This window comes from Osmerus mordax, chromosome 14, assembly GCF_038355195.1.
Source record: "Osmerus mordax isolate fOsmMor3 chromosome 14, fOsmMor3.pri, whole genome shotgun sequence".
In the NCBI taxonomy this organism is placed as follows: Eukaryota; Metazoa; Chordata; class Actinopteri; order Osmeriformes; family Osmeridae; genus Osmerus; species Osmerus mordax.
The window spans coordinates 15,609,910-15,627,197 of record NC_090063.1 but is presented as its reverse complement, the minus strand read 5'-3'; the positions used below and the strand labels follow the sequence as shown (position 1 = coordinate 15,627,197).

Below are 17,288 nucleotides of genomic sequence, written 5' to 3'. Positions count from 1 at the left end.
CATCGCAGTGACAATCACCTTTATGATTTCCAGAAAGCAATCAATGTTTTCTCACAATGTTTCAATGGCATCTGCCCTGCTATAGAGCACCTTTCTTTTGAGGGTGTCGAGTGGTAATTTCACAGGATGGTTCAGTCAGTTGAGTGCCCTGTAGGGGGCCCGTTTGTCAGCCACAAGCACGGTCACAGATGCCGTACCTTTCAGTCTCAGTGCGGCCTAGTAGCCAACCAGACCCCCTGCAGACCCCCTGCGGTGAAGACAATTCGACAGGTCTGCACCCCTCACCCACATTTGAGGAAAACAGATAAACCAAGAAAGAGCCAAACCCAACCCATGACAAATGAGTGGCAATTCATAGAAGTTGGAAATATTGGGACTTGAAAGATATGTACGATATGGTATGAAAGTTTAATATTTTAGCGATTAAAAAGGCATATCTCGCGACGTTGCATTGTTCCCGTTGTCATGCCTACAATCCACAACGCATCACACTAATATTCATTCATAATAATATATCAAAGGGTATGTTCACTATTGAAATTTGAATTTACATAATACAAGGTATAAGTGGGTTAATGTGACTTGTAAACTAAGCTAAACCTTGTTTGTAAACTAAGCTAAATATGAGCTAGCATATATAGTATATGTGATGTAATGTGAACAACACTGTGAATAGTACTGTAGCTATGAAAATTAAGCTAAAAACATATCTTACAAAACCACACTCCAAGACCAAGAGCTCCACACTTCCCGCTTCTATGTGTGCATACAAAAGAAAGCTTGTCGTTCTTTCTAAAAATAAATAAATACTATGAGAGATTCTCTGTAACACATTCCCATCCTCCAGTCCCACCTGTAAAAGAGTCCCTGAGGAAACGAGAGGCGAGGGATTCAGGTTCCGCAGGTGTGGACGTTCCGGCCTCTGGCTGCGTCCTCCAGCAGGGAGAGGTGGTGGGTTGGGGAGAGGCTGAGGTGAGACACACAGCCCATCAGACCCCACATGTACACGCCCTGCGCATCCACGACTCGCTCCTTCACCCCCCCTGGAACCAGCCCAAACACCAGGATCATCATCATCATCATCACCACCACCATCATCATCATCATCATCATCATCATCATCATCATCATCATCATTACCACCACCATCATCATCATCATTACCACCACCATCATCATCATCATTACCACCACCACCATCATCATCATCATCATTACCACCACCACCACCATCATCATCATCATCATCACCATCATCATCATCATCATCATCATTACCACCACCACCATCATCATCATCATCATCACCATCACCATCATCATCATCATCATCATCACCACCACCATCATCACCCTACACTGACCCAGGAAGAGATCGGTGTTGGTGTTGAGCTGTCTCATGTTGCCAGGTGACCTTCCAGTGCTGCTCTCTGATTGGTCCACAGTCAGCGTCCCAACCTGGCCTTCTCTGGGGGAGATAGTCATAAAAGCAAATTCTAATCAGACTGGTCAGCTGGACCAGGAGAGAGCAGTTCCACCCCTGCTCACAACGACACACCAGCCACCCCCCCACTCACTGTCACGGACTAGCACGGTTACCCAGGTTACCATACAGTTGTCACCTGAAGTCCCTTTGTTAAATCATCTTTGTTAACTGACAATTAGTGGCGTACATGGATAGATAATTCCCATTACCGAGTGACTCGAAGGTCTTACTGTCAGAAATGTAATTAGTGTAACAAAAGGCACCTGACTGCTTTGACCCAATGCCATTGGCCATCGCTGAAGGATCCATTCACCATCAGCGTGGCAACACCACTCCCCAGGTTATAGCTAGAGGAGGTTGAAGAGACCCAGGTTAGACACACACACGATATGCACACACACACAAACATGACATGCAAAGACACACACACGGCTACCTGAAGAGGAGAGCCCCGCTCTTCAAGCTCAGAGACATGAAGTCAGTGTTGACCCTAAGAGGCATGTGCCCTCGCCATAGCAACAGTCCATCCTGAGAGAAGCTCCGGAAGCGGAGGAACACACTGGTGCTGTAGCCTGACACCCTGAGACGGGGAGGGAGGGAGAGAGAGGGGGAGGGAGGGAGGGGGAGAGAGGGGGAGGGAGGGGGAGAGAGGGGGAGAAAGGGAGGGAGGGAAAAGGGGAGAGAAGGCGGAGATAGAGGGGTGAGAGAGGGAGAGGGAGACACTGTCAAATTATCAATAAGCATATAGTGGTGTTAATCAAAGTATTAACAAGAGAAACAGCACCTTCTTAAAATGTCTTTCTTGTCGTAAGTGAGGTAGCTTCGGCCAATAAACTGGGGCAATGCCACGGGCTCTGTGACTGGAGAGTGAGACCTGCACTTACTCACACTGTTCACTAGATGGAGGGAGAGATCCTCAAAACCATTCAGACACGATAAACACGTTAAAGTGTACTACTAACACTACACACTAACAACTACAGGCGCAGTCAAACTCACAGTTCATGCCGTATGTCCCACACTCTGCAGGGCAGGGTCAGGAAAGGGGAGGAGAGAGGGAGAGGAGATAGAGAGGAGGAGAAGAGAGGGAGAGGAGATAGAGAGGAGGAGAAGAGAGGGAGAGGAGATGGAGAGGAGGAGAAGAGAGGGGGAGGAGATAGAGAGGAGGAGAAGAGAGGAGGGGAAGAGAGGGAGAGGAGATAGAGAGGACGAGAAGAGAGGGAGAGGAGATAGAGAGGACGAGAAGAGAGGAGGAGAAGAGAGGGAGAGGAGATAGAGAGGACGAGAAGAGAGGAGGAGAAGAGAGGGAGAGGAGATAGAGAGGAATAGAGAGGAGGAGGGGAAGAGAGGGAGAGGAGATAGAGAGGAATAGAGAGGAGGAGGGGAAGAGAGGGAGAGGAGATAGAGAGGAATAGAGAGGAGGAGGGGAAGAGAGGGAGAGGAGATAGAGAGGAGGAGAAGAGAGAAGGGGAAGAGAGGGAGAGGAGATAGAGAGGAATAGAGAGGAGGAGGGGAAGAGAGGGAGAGGAGGAGAAGATAGGAGGGGAAGAGAGGGAGAGGAGATAGAGAGGAGGAACAGGAGACAAGAGAGAAGAGGAGGATGTAAGCAGCAGATACACGTAGAACCAGTATATCTATAAATATATACACGCTCACTACATATTTCATTTTTACATTGAATTTAAATTCATGTGGCAGACACTTTTATCAAAAGCGTGCATATAGAAAGAACAGCAGAAGATGAAGGACCAGACGTGCAGTTCTGACAGTTTGTTTGGTGGTTACAGCCAAGGGAAGAGTCTACATTTAAACATTGCAACACTACAGTGAAATACAGTCCATACAGTGCATGCGTTACATGCAGTTCATACAGTACATGCAGTACATGCTGTATATACAGTATATTACATTTACATTTAGTCATTTAGCAGACGCTCTTATCCAGAGCGACTTACAGTAAGTACAGGGACATTCCCCCCGAGGCAAGTAGGGTGAAGTGCCTTGCCCAAGAACACAAAGTCCTTTTGCATGGACGGGAATCGAACTAGCAACCTTCAGATTACTAGCCCGATTCCCTAACCGCTCAGCCACCTGACTCCCCGCACATACAGCACATACAGTATATACAGCACATACAGTACATGCTGTATATGAAATGTAGAAGTTATTGGAACACAGACGTGTCACCTTGCTGGCAGTGTTTCCCCGCGTACCCCAGAGGGCAGTCACACTTGTACCCAGGGCCTCTGGGCCGGCACCAGCCTGCGTTCAGACAGGGGTTTCCCATGCAGGGGTGCAGGGAGTTGTCCAGGTTGACCCCGGCTGAGAGGTCCTGGGGCAGGCGCAGGCTCTGGCCGTTCACGCTGATCTGACGGAGACAGCAGGAGTCACACACACCACGGGCGGGCCTCTGGCCTGAATGTGCTCGTACACTGACGGTGATGTAATTTCCTGTAGGTTACTGTGACCTCCAGAGGTCATATAGACAAGGTACTGCTCTGGCCTGTACTGTCCTGTACTTTTCTATGCGGTATGTAGCCTACTGTGTCTTGTGTTCACTATAGTGTGGGCTACTGTGCTATTGTTTTGTACTGTAGCTACTATGCTGTGCTATGATATGCTATGATGTGCATTGCTATGATGTGCTATGCTATGATGTGCAATGCTATGATGTGCTATGCTATGATGTGCTATGCTATGCTATGATGTGCTATGCTATGATGTGCTATGCTATGATGTGCTATGCTATGATGTGCTATGCTATGATGTGCAATGCTGTGGCAAACTATGCTGTAATACACCGAGTTGTACTGAGTTTGACCCTAACCCTAACCCAGTCCATGCAAACCCTGTTGGCTGCTGTACCTTCTGAATGCTGCCAGTGAAGGGCTGGATGAGACCAGCTTGGCTCTGAGTACTGCTGTGATCAGGGACGCCCCCAATGAACAGTGGACCCCCACATCTGATCTGGGTGAACGCCCCCTGCAGGACAACACGCGCACACACACAATTACACATAAGGTCTGATGGCCACAGTTGGCTCCCTCTGGCAGTAACCCTCCTCATTACATTCAGTCATTTAGCAGACGCTCTTATCCAGAGCGACTTACAGTAAGTACAGGGATATTCCCCCAAGGCAAGTAGGGTGAAGTGATATGCAATATGTTTACACTGTTAGTACAACTGGCTAGCAGTTTGCCGTACATAGTAGGACTATGTCCAGCAGGCTAACAGTAACCACTACACACTAGGAGTGTGTGTGTTCCATGTGTGTGTATTCCATGTGTGTGTTCCATGTGTGTATTCCATGTGTGTGTGTTCCATCTGTGTGTGTTCCATGTGTGTGTTCCATGTGTGTGTATTCCATGTGTGTGTGTGTTCCATGTGTGTGTTCCATGTGTGTGTTCCATGTGTGTGTATTCCATGTGTGTGTATTCCATGTGTGTGTATTCCATGTGTGTGTGTTCCATGTGTGTGTAGTCCATGTGTGTGTGCTCCATGTGTGTGTTCCATGTGTGTATTCCGTGTGTGTGTATTCCATGTGTGTGTATTCCATGTGTGTGTATTCCATGTGTGTGTATTCCATGCCGTGATCACCAGTGCCCTACCTCTGCCAGGCCATGCGAGGGCCTCTGGGTGTCCACCTGGAGGATGCCTGCCCTGCCAGTCCTCCACGCCCGCAGCTCGTGCCACTCGTTCAGGGAGACGGGCGCCTCACTTCTACACAAACAGAATCAGCAGTTTACTAATGTCAGGCTCTGCCCTACACATACTGAACTAGTGTTTCATAACGGAAACCCCAAAATACTGTCAGATCTATGTGCTTCTGAACCTTGATTTTCCGCTTTGCTTTCTACTTTCTTTTCGGCACTTATTTCGCATGTCAATACAATGCAACAGAGTTCACTAACATCGACCGTGAGGACCGTTAGTCCCGGGTGTGTGCCTCTTTCGTGTGCCTGTTGCGGCTCTCCAGGGCGGAGCTAACCTGATCACAGCAGTCCCAGAGCCACAGTCGAAGCGTAGCTCCGGGTGGCCTCCCGCCAGAGTGACGGACAGGAAGTCCCTGGTGTCTGTGTCCTGGCTGTAGAGCAGCGTGCCGTCGGGGGCCCCTGGCAGGAACACCACCTCCAGCTCCTGGAAGGACAAGTAGTGGCGGGGGCCCCCGGGCCAGGGGGCGCTAGCGTACGAGCGCACGGACGCTCTGAAGAGAGGGACCACCAGGAGGAAGCCTGAGGGGACCACGCCGAGAGGGAGGGTTGGTGTGTGACTGTGTGTGTCACTCTGTGTGTGTGTGTGTGTCATGTACAGTATGTGTGTGTGTGTGTGGTACACACTATCCTGGCACCTCCGCCCCCTGAAGCCCAGCGGGCACAGACACAGATACCCGTCGGTGCTGCAGGTGACGCAGGTTCCACCGTGGGCACAGCTGACGTCAGCACAAACACTGGCACTACACACACCTGCAAGGTACACACACACGCCAGTCAACGTAGCATGGTGTGTGTGTGTGGGGGGGGGTGTATTTGTGTGTGTGTGATAGTCTCGTGACACGTAAAACCAACTCACCCACGTCCGCTCCGCTCAGAGCCGATCCTATTGGCCAGGGCCTCATGTCCATCATCCTGTTGTTGATGCTGAGCATCTGGATACACCCCTGGAAGCCACGGTTGGTCCCCGTGGTCCTGATCAGCCAATAGACATTGGGGGATCCGCCCACATAGAGAGGCGTTCGGAAGGTGATCTTGGTGTAGTCTCCCTGGAGGTGTCAGAGATGAGGAAATGTGTTTGACTCCCAACCTGTGAGTTTGACTCCTTGCTTGACTCCTCTCCTGCACGTCTGACTCCCAACCTGAGTTTGACTCTCAATCTGTGAGTTTGACTCCCTACCTGTGAGTTTGACTCCTTGCATGACTCCTCCCCTGCACGTCTGACTCCTCACCTGTGAGCTTCCTGTGACGGGCTTGTCATTGTCCATCCTCAGCCAGCCCGTGACGCCCACCCTGGCGACGGACACCGTGTGCCACCGGCCCAGCGTCACGCGCCGCCCGCTCACCATGTGCCCGCTGCCGGTGCCACAGTTGAACCGGAAGTGGAGCCTGCCGTGGATGAGCGCCAACGAGGCGTAGTCACCCTCGCCCTGGTCACTCTCCCCACAGAACAGAAGCAGCCCGCTGTCAGAGTCCGCCTGCAGGACACACACACACACACAGCATCCTCAGGATCCTTCTAGTGAGTAACTCTGTAGAAGAACACATCTAAAGCAGACAACTCGTTCTACCTTGAAGTCCAGGGTGATCTGTAGTGTGTGGTAGGACTTCTTCAGAGGCTCAAACGCTATGTGGGAGAAGCCGTGGAACTTGGGATAGCTCGCCATCACCACTGGAGGACCAAGAATGGAACAATAATAATGTATTTTAACAGACGATTTTCTCCAAAGGGGGTATTTTGAGCTATACCAATTCCTATGGCTGCCCAGCAAGGAAGAACACCTGGACCAGGCTATACAAGATGAGATAGATCACCAGGCTATACCAGGTGAGATAGATCACCAGGCTATACCAGGTGAGATAGATCACCAGGTTATACCAGGTGAGATAGATCACCAGGCTATACCAGGTGAGATAGATCACCAGGTTATACCAGGTGAGATTGATCACCAGGTTATACCAGGTGAGATAGATCACCAGGCTATACCAGGTGAGATAGATCACCAGGTTATACCAGGTGAGATAGATCACCAGGCTATACCAGGTGAGATAGATCACCAGGTTATACCAGGTGAGATAGATCACCAGGTTATACCAGGTGAGATAGATCACCAGGCTATACCAGGTGAGATTGATCACCAGGTTATACCAGGTGAGATTGATCACCAGGTTATACCAGGTGAGGTTAACATTGTCAGCAGAGTCTCACCCTCAGAGCAGGCCTCTCCCCCCAGACCCAGGGCACAGTAGCAGCGTGACCCCCCGCTCTGGAAGTCGTCAACACACACGCTGTGGGCGGGACACACGGTGTCCTCGCAGGTCAGGTCGTGGAGTCCCCTCCTCCAGCCCCCAGCGCTGGCGGGGGGCGGGGGAGGACGGGGGAGCAGGGGGGAGGGAGGTGAGGAAGGGCTGGTGGTGGAGTTGGATGGCGGGGTGGAGACAAGGGAGACTTTGTCAGGATGTGGCGAGGAGGCTAGGAGGATCGGGCCGGTGACTGTAGTCCTGCTGGGAGTTGTAGTCTTTCTGACCTCCCGGGAAGAGATATTTTCTTCTTCTCCTCCTGCGTCTGAGATGTGAGTCTTGGAGCTGAGTTGAGATCTTCTACTGGTCTCTTTAGAGTAGATAAAAGTCTGGAACACATAAATATGTCAAATTAATATATATTTATCGGAGGGAAAAAAACATCTATTGTGAGGTGAAAAACTATTGTACCTCTCGAAGAGGAACGTTATGACGCAGTCCGTGAACGTCACTCGCTTCCTCCTCAGACAAGTTGTGGTTGCCGGGGTAACCCAGACCCACAATGCCACTGCCTTCATTCTGAGAACCTAGGAAAGAACATTCTGGATGATGCGGGTTGATGAGGATTAATAACTAGGCAAAAGGTAACGGCAAAACACCCTGAATGCTCACTGAGGGTCCATGCTGGGTCGCTGATGGTGCTGGGAGGACTAATGCCGAAGCTGTTGACCGCCTGTACAGCGAACTGGTACTGGGTGTCTGGGTCCAGACCAGGCACAACCACAGAGCTGCTGGCCACTGAATCTTCAACAGAGGTCCAGTCGGAGTCCACTCCTGGTCTGGAGAACATGAAGACACACACACACACATAGCTTGGTTCCGCACTGTGGGGGAGCATGCCGGCGATCTGGAATCAGAGGTCATTCATGAGCGTGTCTAGTGTGTGTGTTCCCTCCAGGCCGGCTCTCCTTTTTACAGAGACGTCGTTTTGGCTCTGGATCTGCTTCTGCTGTCGGCTTACTGCCGGTACCACAATGACCCTGCGTTCCGTGTTCATACGTATATATTATACAGAACTGAGAGGCGGCATAAAGGTGCAACATTTACGCCTTGAAGCTGTGTGGGTTTCTCTCTCTTTTTTACTCACTCTTTCACTCATTTCCTCTCTTTCTTTCACTCACTCACTCTTTTTGTCCCTACCCCCTTATCTCCCTCACTCTATGCCTTTCCATCTCTCACTTATTCACTCTGTCCCACTCTCCCTCTTTCTCTCTCCCCTCACACTCTCTCACACCCTCTCTCTCTCCCCTCACTCACTCACCCTCTCTTTCTCTCTAGGTATTCAGAAACACACTTGTAACCCCCCCCCCCCCCTATTCAAGACAGGAAAGTGGTTTATTCATGTGGGATTCATTCTTGGTTCTTTGGAGCAGAAGCACATTCAGGGAAGGCCCCAGAGGGAACTTCAGTTTGAAGGACAAACGCACATCCTGGTTTCCTCCTTGATCCTGGTGTGTGGTCGACAGGGGACATGGAGATATCCTCAGTCCTGAGGTCTGTGTGGAAGAATCTTTTAACCCTTCTCTTGAGACTGGGACCAGTACATTCATAAAAACTAAAAATACCACGCTCCAACCACCTCATACACACGCACACCTGATTGGTAGCCGACGTGTGGTCATGTGACTGGCTCCGAGCCTCCAGGCATATCTTGCTGCAGACACAGTACTGTATCACAGACACACAAGGGGCGTGGATCGTACCTGATGTGAGACACGAGAAAGCCAAGGGCTGACGGGACACCCTCCCTCTCGGCGGGTTGCCATGACAACTTAATCTCAGTGTCTGACACAGAGACCACCCTTGGCTGGGAGGGCACGGCAGGGGACATACAGATCTCTGTTTGGGGGGGGGGGGGGGGGGATAAAGGAGACAAGGGGAGATGAGGGGGGGGGAGATAAAGGAGACAAGGGGAGATGAGGGGGGGGGGGGGGGGATAAAGGAGACAAGGGGAGATGAGGGGGGGGGGGGGGATAAAGGAGACAAGGGGAGATGAGGGGGGGGGGATAAAGGAGACAAGGGGAGATGAGGGGGGGGGAGATAAAGGAGACAAGGGGAGATGAGGGGGGTGGGGGGGGGAGAGATAAAGGAGACAAGGGGAGATGAGGGGGGTGGGGGGGGGAGACATAAAGGAGACAAGGGGAGATAAGGGGGGTGGGGGGGGGGAGATAAAGGAGACAAGGGGAGATGAGGGGGGGAGAGACATAAAGGAGACAAGGGGAGATGAGGGGGGTGGGGGGAGAGACATAAAGGAGACAAGGGGAGATAAGGGGGGGAGAGATAAAGGAGACAAGGGGAGATGAGGGGGGTGGGGGGGAGAGATAAAGGAGACAAGGGGAGATGAGGGGGGTGGGAGATGGAGGGGGCAGGAGGACTGGGGTTATTATTCCCAGTTCAATGTGCGTGTCTTTCAGCAGTGAACCAGCATGGCTGCACAGGGTAGCAGGGCATGGAGACTAACAACAGGGTAGCAGGGCATGGAGACTAACAACAGGGTAGCAGGGCATGGAGACTAACAACACAGCCACACCAACACACCGCAGGAAGACACCCGAGTCTCATTCATTCTACTACAATAGGGAATTACTGCATTCCCTTATCAATATGAAACAACTTTTCTGAACAGCTCAAGTTCTTATCAATAATAGTATAGAACAGAATACGATACATGACATTTTCATTCATAATATATATACAGTATATATACTGTATATAAGGGATATTCAGGACAGATTAGAAAGAAAAAAAACTGGGGGTGAAGGTGCTGACTCCATATGATGAATAATAATAAACACAATGTAGATGTATAGTCATACAAGGTGAACATGGGGTGTGTCTGACCTGGGGGTGAAAGTGCTGCCTTGATATGATATAAATCTACACACATAATGTAACATATTACAGTCACACGAGGTGAACATGGGGTGTGTCTGACCTGGGGCGAAGGTTCTGATCCTGCGAGGCACGCTGGGACGCCCCTCCCCAGCCCACCCGTACGCCCCCACACTAAACACATGCTGGGTGCCAGGCCTGAGGCTGCCCACCTCCACGTCCTGACACGGGCAGAAGGACACACACACACAGACACACACAACATACAGCATACACACACCGCAACACAACACAGCACCCACAGCATGCACAACATACAGCATACACACACCGCAACACAACACAGCACCCACAGCATGCACAACATACAGCATACACACACACAGACACACAACATACAGCATACACACACCGCAACACAACACAGCACCCACAGCATGCACAACATACAGCATACACACACACAGACACACACAACATACAGCATACACACACCGCAACACAACACAGCACCCACAGCATGCACAACACAGCACACACAACACAGCACACACAACATACAGCATACACACACCGCAACACAACACAGCACCCACAGCATGCACAACATACAGCATACACACACACAGACACACACAACATACAGCATACACACACCGCAACACAACACAGCATTCACAGCATGCACAACATACAGCATACACACACACAGACACACAACATACAGCATACACACACCGCAACACAACACAGCATTCACAGCATGCACAACATACAGCATACACACAACACAGCACACACAACATACAGCATACACACACCGCAACACAACACAGCACCCACAGCATGCACAACACAGCACACACAACACAGCACACACAACATACAGCATACACACACCGCAACACAACACAGCACCCACAACCACACAACATACAGCATACACACACCGCAACACAACACAGCACCCACAACCACAAAGCACACACAACATACAGCATACACACACCGCAACACAACACAGCACCCACAACCACACAACATACAGCATACACACACCTCAACACAACACAGCACCCACAACCACAAAGCACACACAACATACAGCATACACACACCGCAACACAACACAGCACCCACAACCACACAACACACCGCAACACAACACAGCACCCACAACCACACAACATACAGCATACACACACCGCAACACAACACAGCACGCACAACACAGCACAGCACACACAAGAGTGATATCCGTTAATTATAATGAATGAAAGTCAACAAAACTTGAAGTCCAAAGCTGTTAGAGTGAAGCCGGGAACTTACAACAGCTGTTTGTCCATCGAACTTTACCTGAGGGTGAACAGAAAAACATTCCAGTGTAAGTACATCCCCAAACAAAGCGAACAATATTCTTTGTATTGCCTCACGTCGTGAAGCAGAGAGAGAGAGAGAGAGAGTGCTTATAGAACTCACCGCAGCCAACACGTCCAAACTCAGGGGAACGTTCACGGCCAGGGCAGAACTTGCAGGGCGCCCGTTCCTCATGACCGTGTAGAACACCTGCGGAACCACAGACGAAGAAGAACATTCATGGTGTCATGTTTGTTTACTAGGGACCAACGTTGGAGGACCGGTGGTCAAGGTAACGCCAGGGCTGGAAGCAGGCTAGGAAGTAAAGATATGAGTGGTTAGCTCAGAGGTGAAGCATTGGCAACCAGGTTCCAAAACCTCCATGTACGTTGATTAGGATAAAAGCATTTTTGCTAAATGAACACATTATTAAACTACGTTTTCCAGAGACCCAAGCAGAGAGAAGGATTTTTCATGCATCATTGGACTGTATTTTTCAAGTGAAGTCTGACAGGAAAGGCGCAAGGAGAGAGAGAGAGGGGAACACATGTAGAACAGGGGCAAGACCGGGACTCAAACCCAGGCCACTGAGGTAAGGCCTCAGCCTATTTACCTCAGCCTACATGGTCATTTATTTCATTTAGACATTTAGCAGACGCTCTTATCCAGAGCGACTTACAGTAAGTACAGGGACATTCTCCCCGAGGCAAGTAGGGTGAAGTGCCTTGCCCAAGGACACAACGTCATTTCCACTGCCGGGGAATCGAACCGGCAACCTTCTGATTACTAGCCCGATTCCCTAACCGCTCAGCCACCTGACTCCACATGGTACACACACTTATCGGGTGAGCTCCCGGGGCGCCCCAGACGCCTGTGTTTTGTTTACCCTTAGCTCATCCTCCAGCAATGTGACGCGAGCCCTGATGCGAAGGGGCCGAGCTCAGTGACAAAACAAGCGTTCCTGTTTTCCATGGAGGACGAATGACGACGGCTTAGCGAACCGTCGTAAGGAACGCTGCTTCCACGTTATAGAGAACAATACCACTGTCACTTACCCTCTGAAAGGCAGAATTACACGGACGAAGGATCTGGACACGAGACAAAGGCCATGAATAATTACACCAAACAGCTGTTATCAAAGAATACCTCCAGTCTTCCCGCCTGTCCACAGGAATTACCGTCATGGTGCTGCTAGTACTTCTAAGATGGCTGTATCATTACCCCTTGCTCCTTCTCTCTGTCTCTCTCCCTCTCTCTCTCTTTCACTCTCTTTTTGTCTCTCACCCTTTCCGTCACCGCTACCTCTCTTTCTCCCTGTTTTTCTCTTTTCTCTCGCACTATCCCCCTTTCTTCCTCCCCCCCTCTCTCCCCCTCTTCCTAACTCTCTCTCTCTGTCACTCACACCTTCTCTTTCCCCTCTTCCTCCCCCCCCCTCCCCCCCCCTCACCCTCTAGTCTAGATCTCAGCCTCTGTAGGGTCAGGTACAGGAAATCTCAAGGTTCACAGGTCAGTTACAGGTGAACTCGGGGTCCATGGGTCGACATTGAGGTTATCTCCTAAACTAAAATGTGACTGGAGAGGAGGAGGAATAAGATTGGAGCCCAATTCTACTGGAAACACGTATGCCAGAAAAAGACAAGGATCTCCTTGAGAACATTTTCTGTCTCTCTTTATATCTCTCTTTCTCTCTCTCTCTCTATCTATGGCTGTGGAGTTATGTAGTTAAGTCTTCACATTCAGACGTGGCATGGTGCCTTATCAAAAAGAGTAGTGGTAAACAGTTATAACTGCACCTGTGACTCTTAGTTACCTGGTCTGCCTGCTTGGAGATTTGGTTATTTTGCTCTGTGCTGGTAGATATTGTACAGACCATTCCTTGACTGTAGAACTTTGCACTTCTGATCCTTCGTTTTTTGCTGTAGTCTACTCAGCCAATATAAACTGTAGTTCTGGATAAATTCGTTTGATAAATAAATAACACGTAAAACGTAGATGTTAATGTTGGTAGCAGCATTATGCCTAGCGTCTGTGTCACCGAGGTGACGCGAGCAGGTCAGTCTTACCTTGTAGCCGGTAACCGTGCTGACGTGCCTCCACGGTATCCGCCACCGGACCTGGACCGCGCTGCAGTTGATGGTCTGCAGCTCGATGTCCAGGGGCGGACTGAGTCGCTCTGGAGAACCGTAACAACAGGTTAGCTTCCGGCCGCTCTGTTTGTTTACAACCCCCAGCAAAGTTCTGGCCAAACTCACTAGCTAGATGAGTCACAAGCCGAAGGGAAATAATTCTGTATAGTACTTTTGCCCCTTTTTATCATGTTGACATCTACAATTACGCGTCCCATTTTGTCATTTAAATCGATCAAGCCTTTCCCATGTCTGATAGCATGTAATCAGAGTTTCTTTTCGTCTTAAACGTAAATTAAACCCACCTCTGACATAAGTCCTCTGTTTAATCGCAGAAGTCATCGCCCACGCGCATGTGAAAACCATCAAAGTAAAAGGCAGGCGTGTTTTTCGTTTAAAGATCACATCCATTTCTTGCACATATCAGAAAGACACCACGATTAAATGGACATCCCACCCGGATTAAGCAGGTGCGGGTTAACTGCAGGGAAGAGCCAGCTGTCAATCAGGCAGGAGCACGGGCGTTTGAGCAGCAGAAGACTCTTCAGCACGCCCGTGTCCCGGGACCGGGGGAAGCTAATCGGCGGGAGTTGTCTGCGTGGGCGTGTCGCTTAAATCTTAATCTTTAAAGCGTCACGGTGATCAACGGACCAAGTGTGGGAGACTGCCTTGTCAAATTCTCTATAATTGCCCTAACTACGGAACAACAACCTCGGAACGTTCAACAAGTGTCCAGTTGGCTCGTTTTGTTTACGAGAGAGGATGATAGTCAACCGAATATTTAACGGATGCCAGCTTTTGATGCCCTGCTGGTGGTTTTCAACGTATCATTGAGTTGTGTTAACTATCTGTAACATCTTTTGATAGATTGACTTGGTAACTTGGAGTCAAAATGTTGTGATGATAAAACTATTCCTAATAATTTTTCGTAATTACTGTAATCAAAACTTTTTCTGGGGGTGGAACTGAGGTTTAAGGTAAATCTCTATTTAAATCCAGCAGTGAGTTACTGTTACAATAAATGTATCATCAAGGTTAGCAAAAAAAAGGCCCTATCTATCAGAACATAGAGGAATAAGGATTCTCATACGTTGCTGTGACACGTACAACCGACCAGTATGTATTTGCTATGGCCTATAATACAAAAAGTAAATCAATACATTCTTGTCTTCAGCTTGTGTGGAATGTGCCATCGCTTGTCATTCCGTTATAGTAGGGCGTCACCAAGTGGTCGTGATATGTAATCACACTCAGCACCGACCAGACCTTCTAAATATAGAAACGATCCACTTTTTAGGAGTACATTTGTGTAAGACAATTTTGGCCTTGGGTGCATATCAAGCACTTAAAGATAGACATGGAGCCGGAACAGGAGATGGCATTCTCATATTGCACATTGAGTTTTGTTCTATTTTAGGTATTTGAGTGACAAATTTAGGATCTGGAACTCATAGCTCTGGGCGACTCATACATTCCATCTCTGTTAGCCGTACTTTGACCCTTGACCCCGCCCCCCCACCAGCCTTGAACAGGAACCAAAAGGTTATGGACCCTTGTCAAATACAGGCCTAGTTATGCATACACATGCTTTGATACATGGCACACGCACACACACACACAACGTCACACACACACACACCCTCACACACACCCTCACACCAGTCAGTCTCCCCTCTGTGGGAGAAATGATAACTCCCACCTAGTGAACAAATTGTTTACTCCCACCTAGTGGAGCTCGGAGGCAAGCAACGCTCGCTGCTGCCTGCTCGTAGGTGGTCCGTGCCACACCACACACACACACACACACACACACATCCCTGTGAGGCCTCTCCAGCGTCTCTGACCTTTGACCCGTGACAACTCAGCTCTCCCACCTGGCTCAGGCCTGCTCTTGATCCCGCGTCACCTTCGAGGGCCTGGCAGGGAGCTCCCTCAGCCTGGCGCTCTGGAAGGAGTTACGGCCCCAGTGTTGTGGTCGGTGTAAACACGCACACACGCACACACACACACACACGTACCTGTGCTCACATGTGGTCTTGAACACCCAAAAAAGCACACACCAGTGACACACATTTTAAAACACAGGCACCACATGCATGTCACAAACACACATTTACATTTAGACACACACAAACACACACAGAGATTTACACGTAGACACACACAAAAACACAGACACACTGCGTTCACACACACACATCCTTTTGAAAAACAACTTCATATATTTACAAGGCCACTCTGGGTAAATGGACAAGGGTTGTTGGGCAGAGTGATTCCTTGCTGACCTATGATGAGATCAGATTTCAAGGTGTTTCCTGGCTTGTTGTGCATATTTTCCACGTACCTCCTAACCTCACCATACAGTGGGCTCTGGTTTCAAGTGATACACTTGTCACAACCAATTACACATCAAACATGATCCCATGTAGGTCCAGAGTGTGTTTGTGATGTTTGTGCAGGCTCACTTTCTTCTCCGTCCATATTTCAGTCTAAGTGTTTTGTTTGAAATAGCCTTCCAAAAAGTTTGTTCCCATAATTTTTGTTGTTGTTGATCTTTTCCTATTGTTAATATTTTTCGGTGCATTATAATGCCTTATCAATTATTTGATAGGGCAGTTCAAGACAGACAGGAGAGAAAAAGAGTGGAAGAAGTGCAGAAATGACCCAGGGTGGATTCGAACCCAGGCCTCTAAGGGGCGTGGCCTCAGCCCACAGGGCATGCTCAGCCCGGTGAGCCACCAGGGCCCTGCCGAGAGGACCAGGACATCTCCAAACCCGTACATTGATAACAAGCACAGTGCGAGCAGCGACAAATAATCACCGTTGGTCGTTGCTGTTGCTCATTTGGAACGGATTACCTCTAAGCACACCCTCTTAGCATCTTAGCTCAGCAGACTGGTGATTCTCACTCATGATAAACAGATTCTACAACTACTACTCTAACTACATGTAAAGATGTCCAATCTTGTCCTGTCCCTCCCTATATGTGGCTTGGGGTGAGTGTTGGTGCTGATTGGTTTATATCTCACAGACAGAAACAGTACACTCATGACTCGGCCTGGAGGTGTGACTTACATGGACAGTCACACAGGTGTGACAGCAGCAGGTTCAATGGGCTCGGCAGAAGTGGTGTGCTTTGTGCGGAAAAAGGCGCCGTCCTGAAATTGAATCACTTAGACGTCCACTAATCTGGGTTACAGTTTCTCTGGGACGAAAAAACAAACGATGAAAAGACGAGAAGTAGAAAGGAGGACAGGTGGCGTGTCCATGGATCACTCATCTCTGATTGTTCCGTGTGTGTGTGTGTGATTCTTATTCTCCAATGCTCTGTCTGAGCCATGAAAGGATAAAGGGAGTTTCAGCCATCTATCATCAGGTTAGCCCCCCCGTCCCCCCCCGCCCCCCCCTCCCCTCCTCCCCCCCATCCTCCCTCCCACCTCCCACTGACAGTCTCGGCTTGGCAGCAGGGGCGTGTGG

At 49.6% G+C, this 17,288-nt stretch overlaps 1 protein-coding gene across 1 annotated transcript; it reads right to left on the bottom strand.

Moving 5' to 3' along the window:
- Window positions 1–891: 891 nt before the first annotated feature.
- LOC136956852 (pikachurin) lies at window positions 892–14,222 on the bottom strand. The gene is made up of 23 exons (XM_067250869.1): window positions 14,117–14,222; window positions 13,749–13,858; window positions 11,809–11,895; window positions 11,659–11,685; window positions 10,433–10,550; window positions 9,201–9,336; window positions 8,110–8,276; window positions 7,909–8,024; window positions 7,406–7,826; window positions 6,768–6,868; window positions 6,429–6,674; window positions 6,056–6,245; window positions 5,824–5,949; window positions 5,475–5,718; window positions 5,095–5,206; window positions 4,352–4,468; window positions 3,674–3,854; window positions 2,486–2,509; window positions 2,271–2,346; window positions 1,923–2,066; window positions 1,750–1,833; window positions 1,365–1,468; window positions 892–1,043 (listed from the first exon to the last, which is right to left on the bottom strand). Exons 1-23 carry the CDS (start codon window positions 14,220–14,222, stop codon window positions 892–894), a joined length of 3,189 nt encoding a protein of 1,062 aa, XP_067106970.1.
- Window positions 14,223–17,288: the final 3,066 nt, after the last annotated feature.

Coding starts and splice junctions, on each gene's coding strand:
- LOC136956852 (XM_067250869.1), bottom strand. CDS start 14,222: ATGGATGTGATCTTTAAACGAAAAACACGCCTGCCTTTTACTTTGATG. Junction 11,896..13,748: donor GCACGGTTACCGGCTACAAG/GTAAGACTGACC, acceptor GTGGTTCCGCAG/GTGTTCTACACGGTCATGAG. Junction 1,044..1,364: donor CAACACCGATCTCTTCCTGG/GTCAGTGTAGGG, acceptor GGCTGGTTCCAG/GGGGGGTGAAGGAGCGAGTC.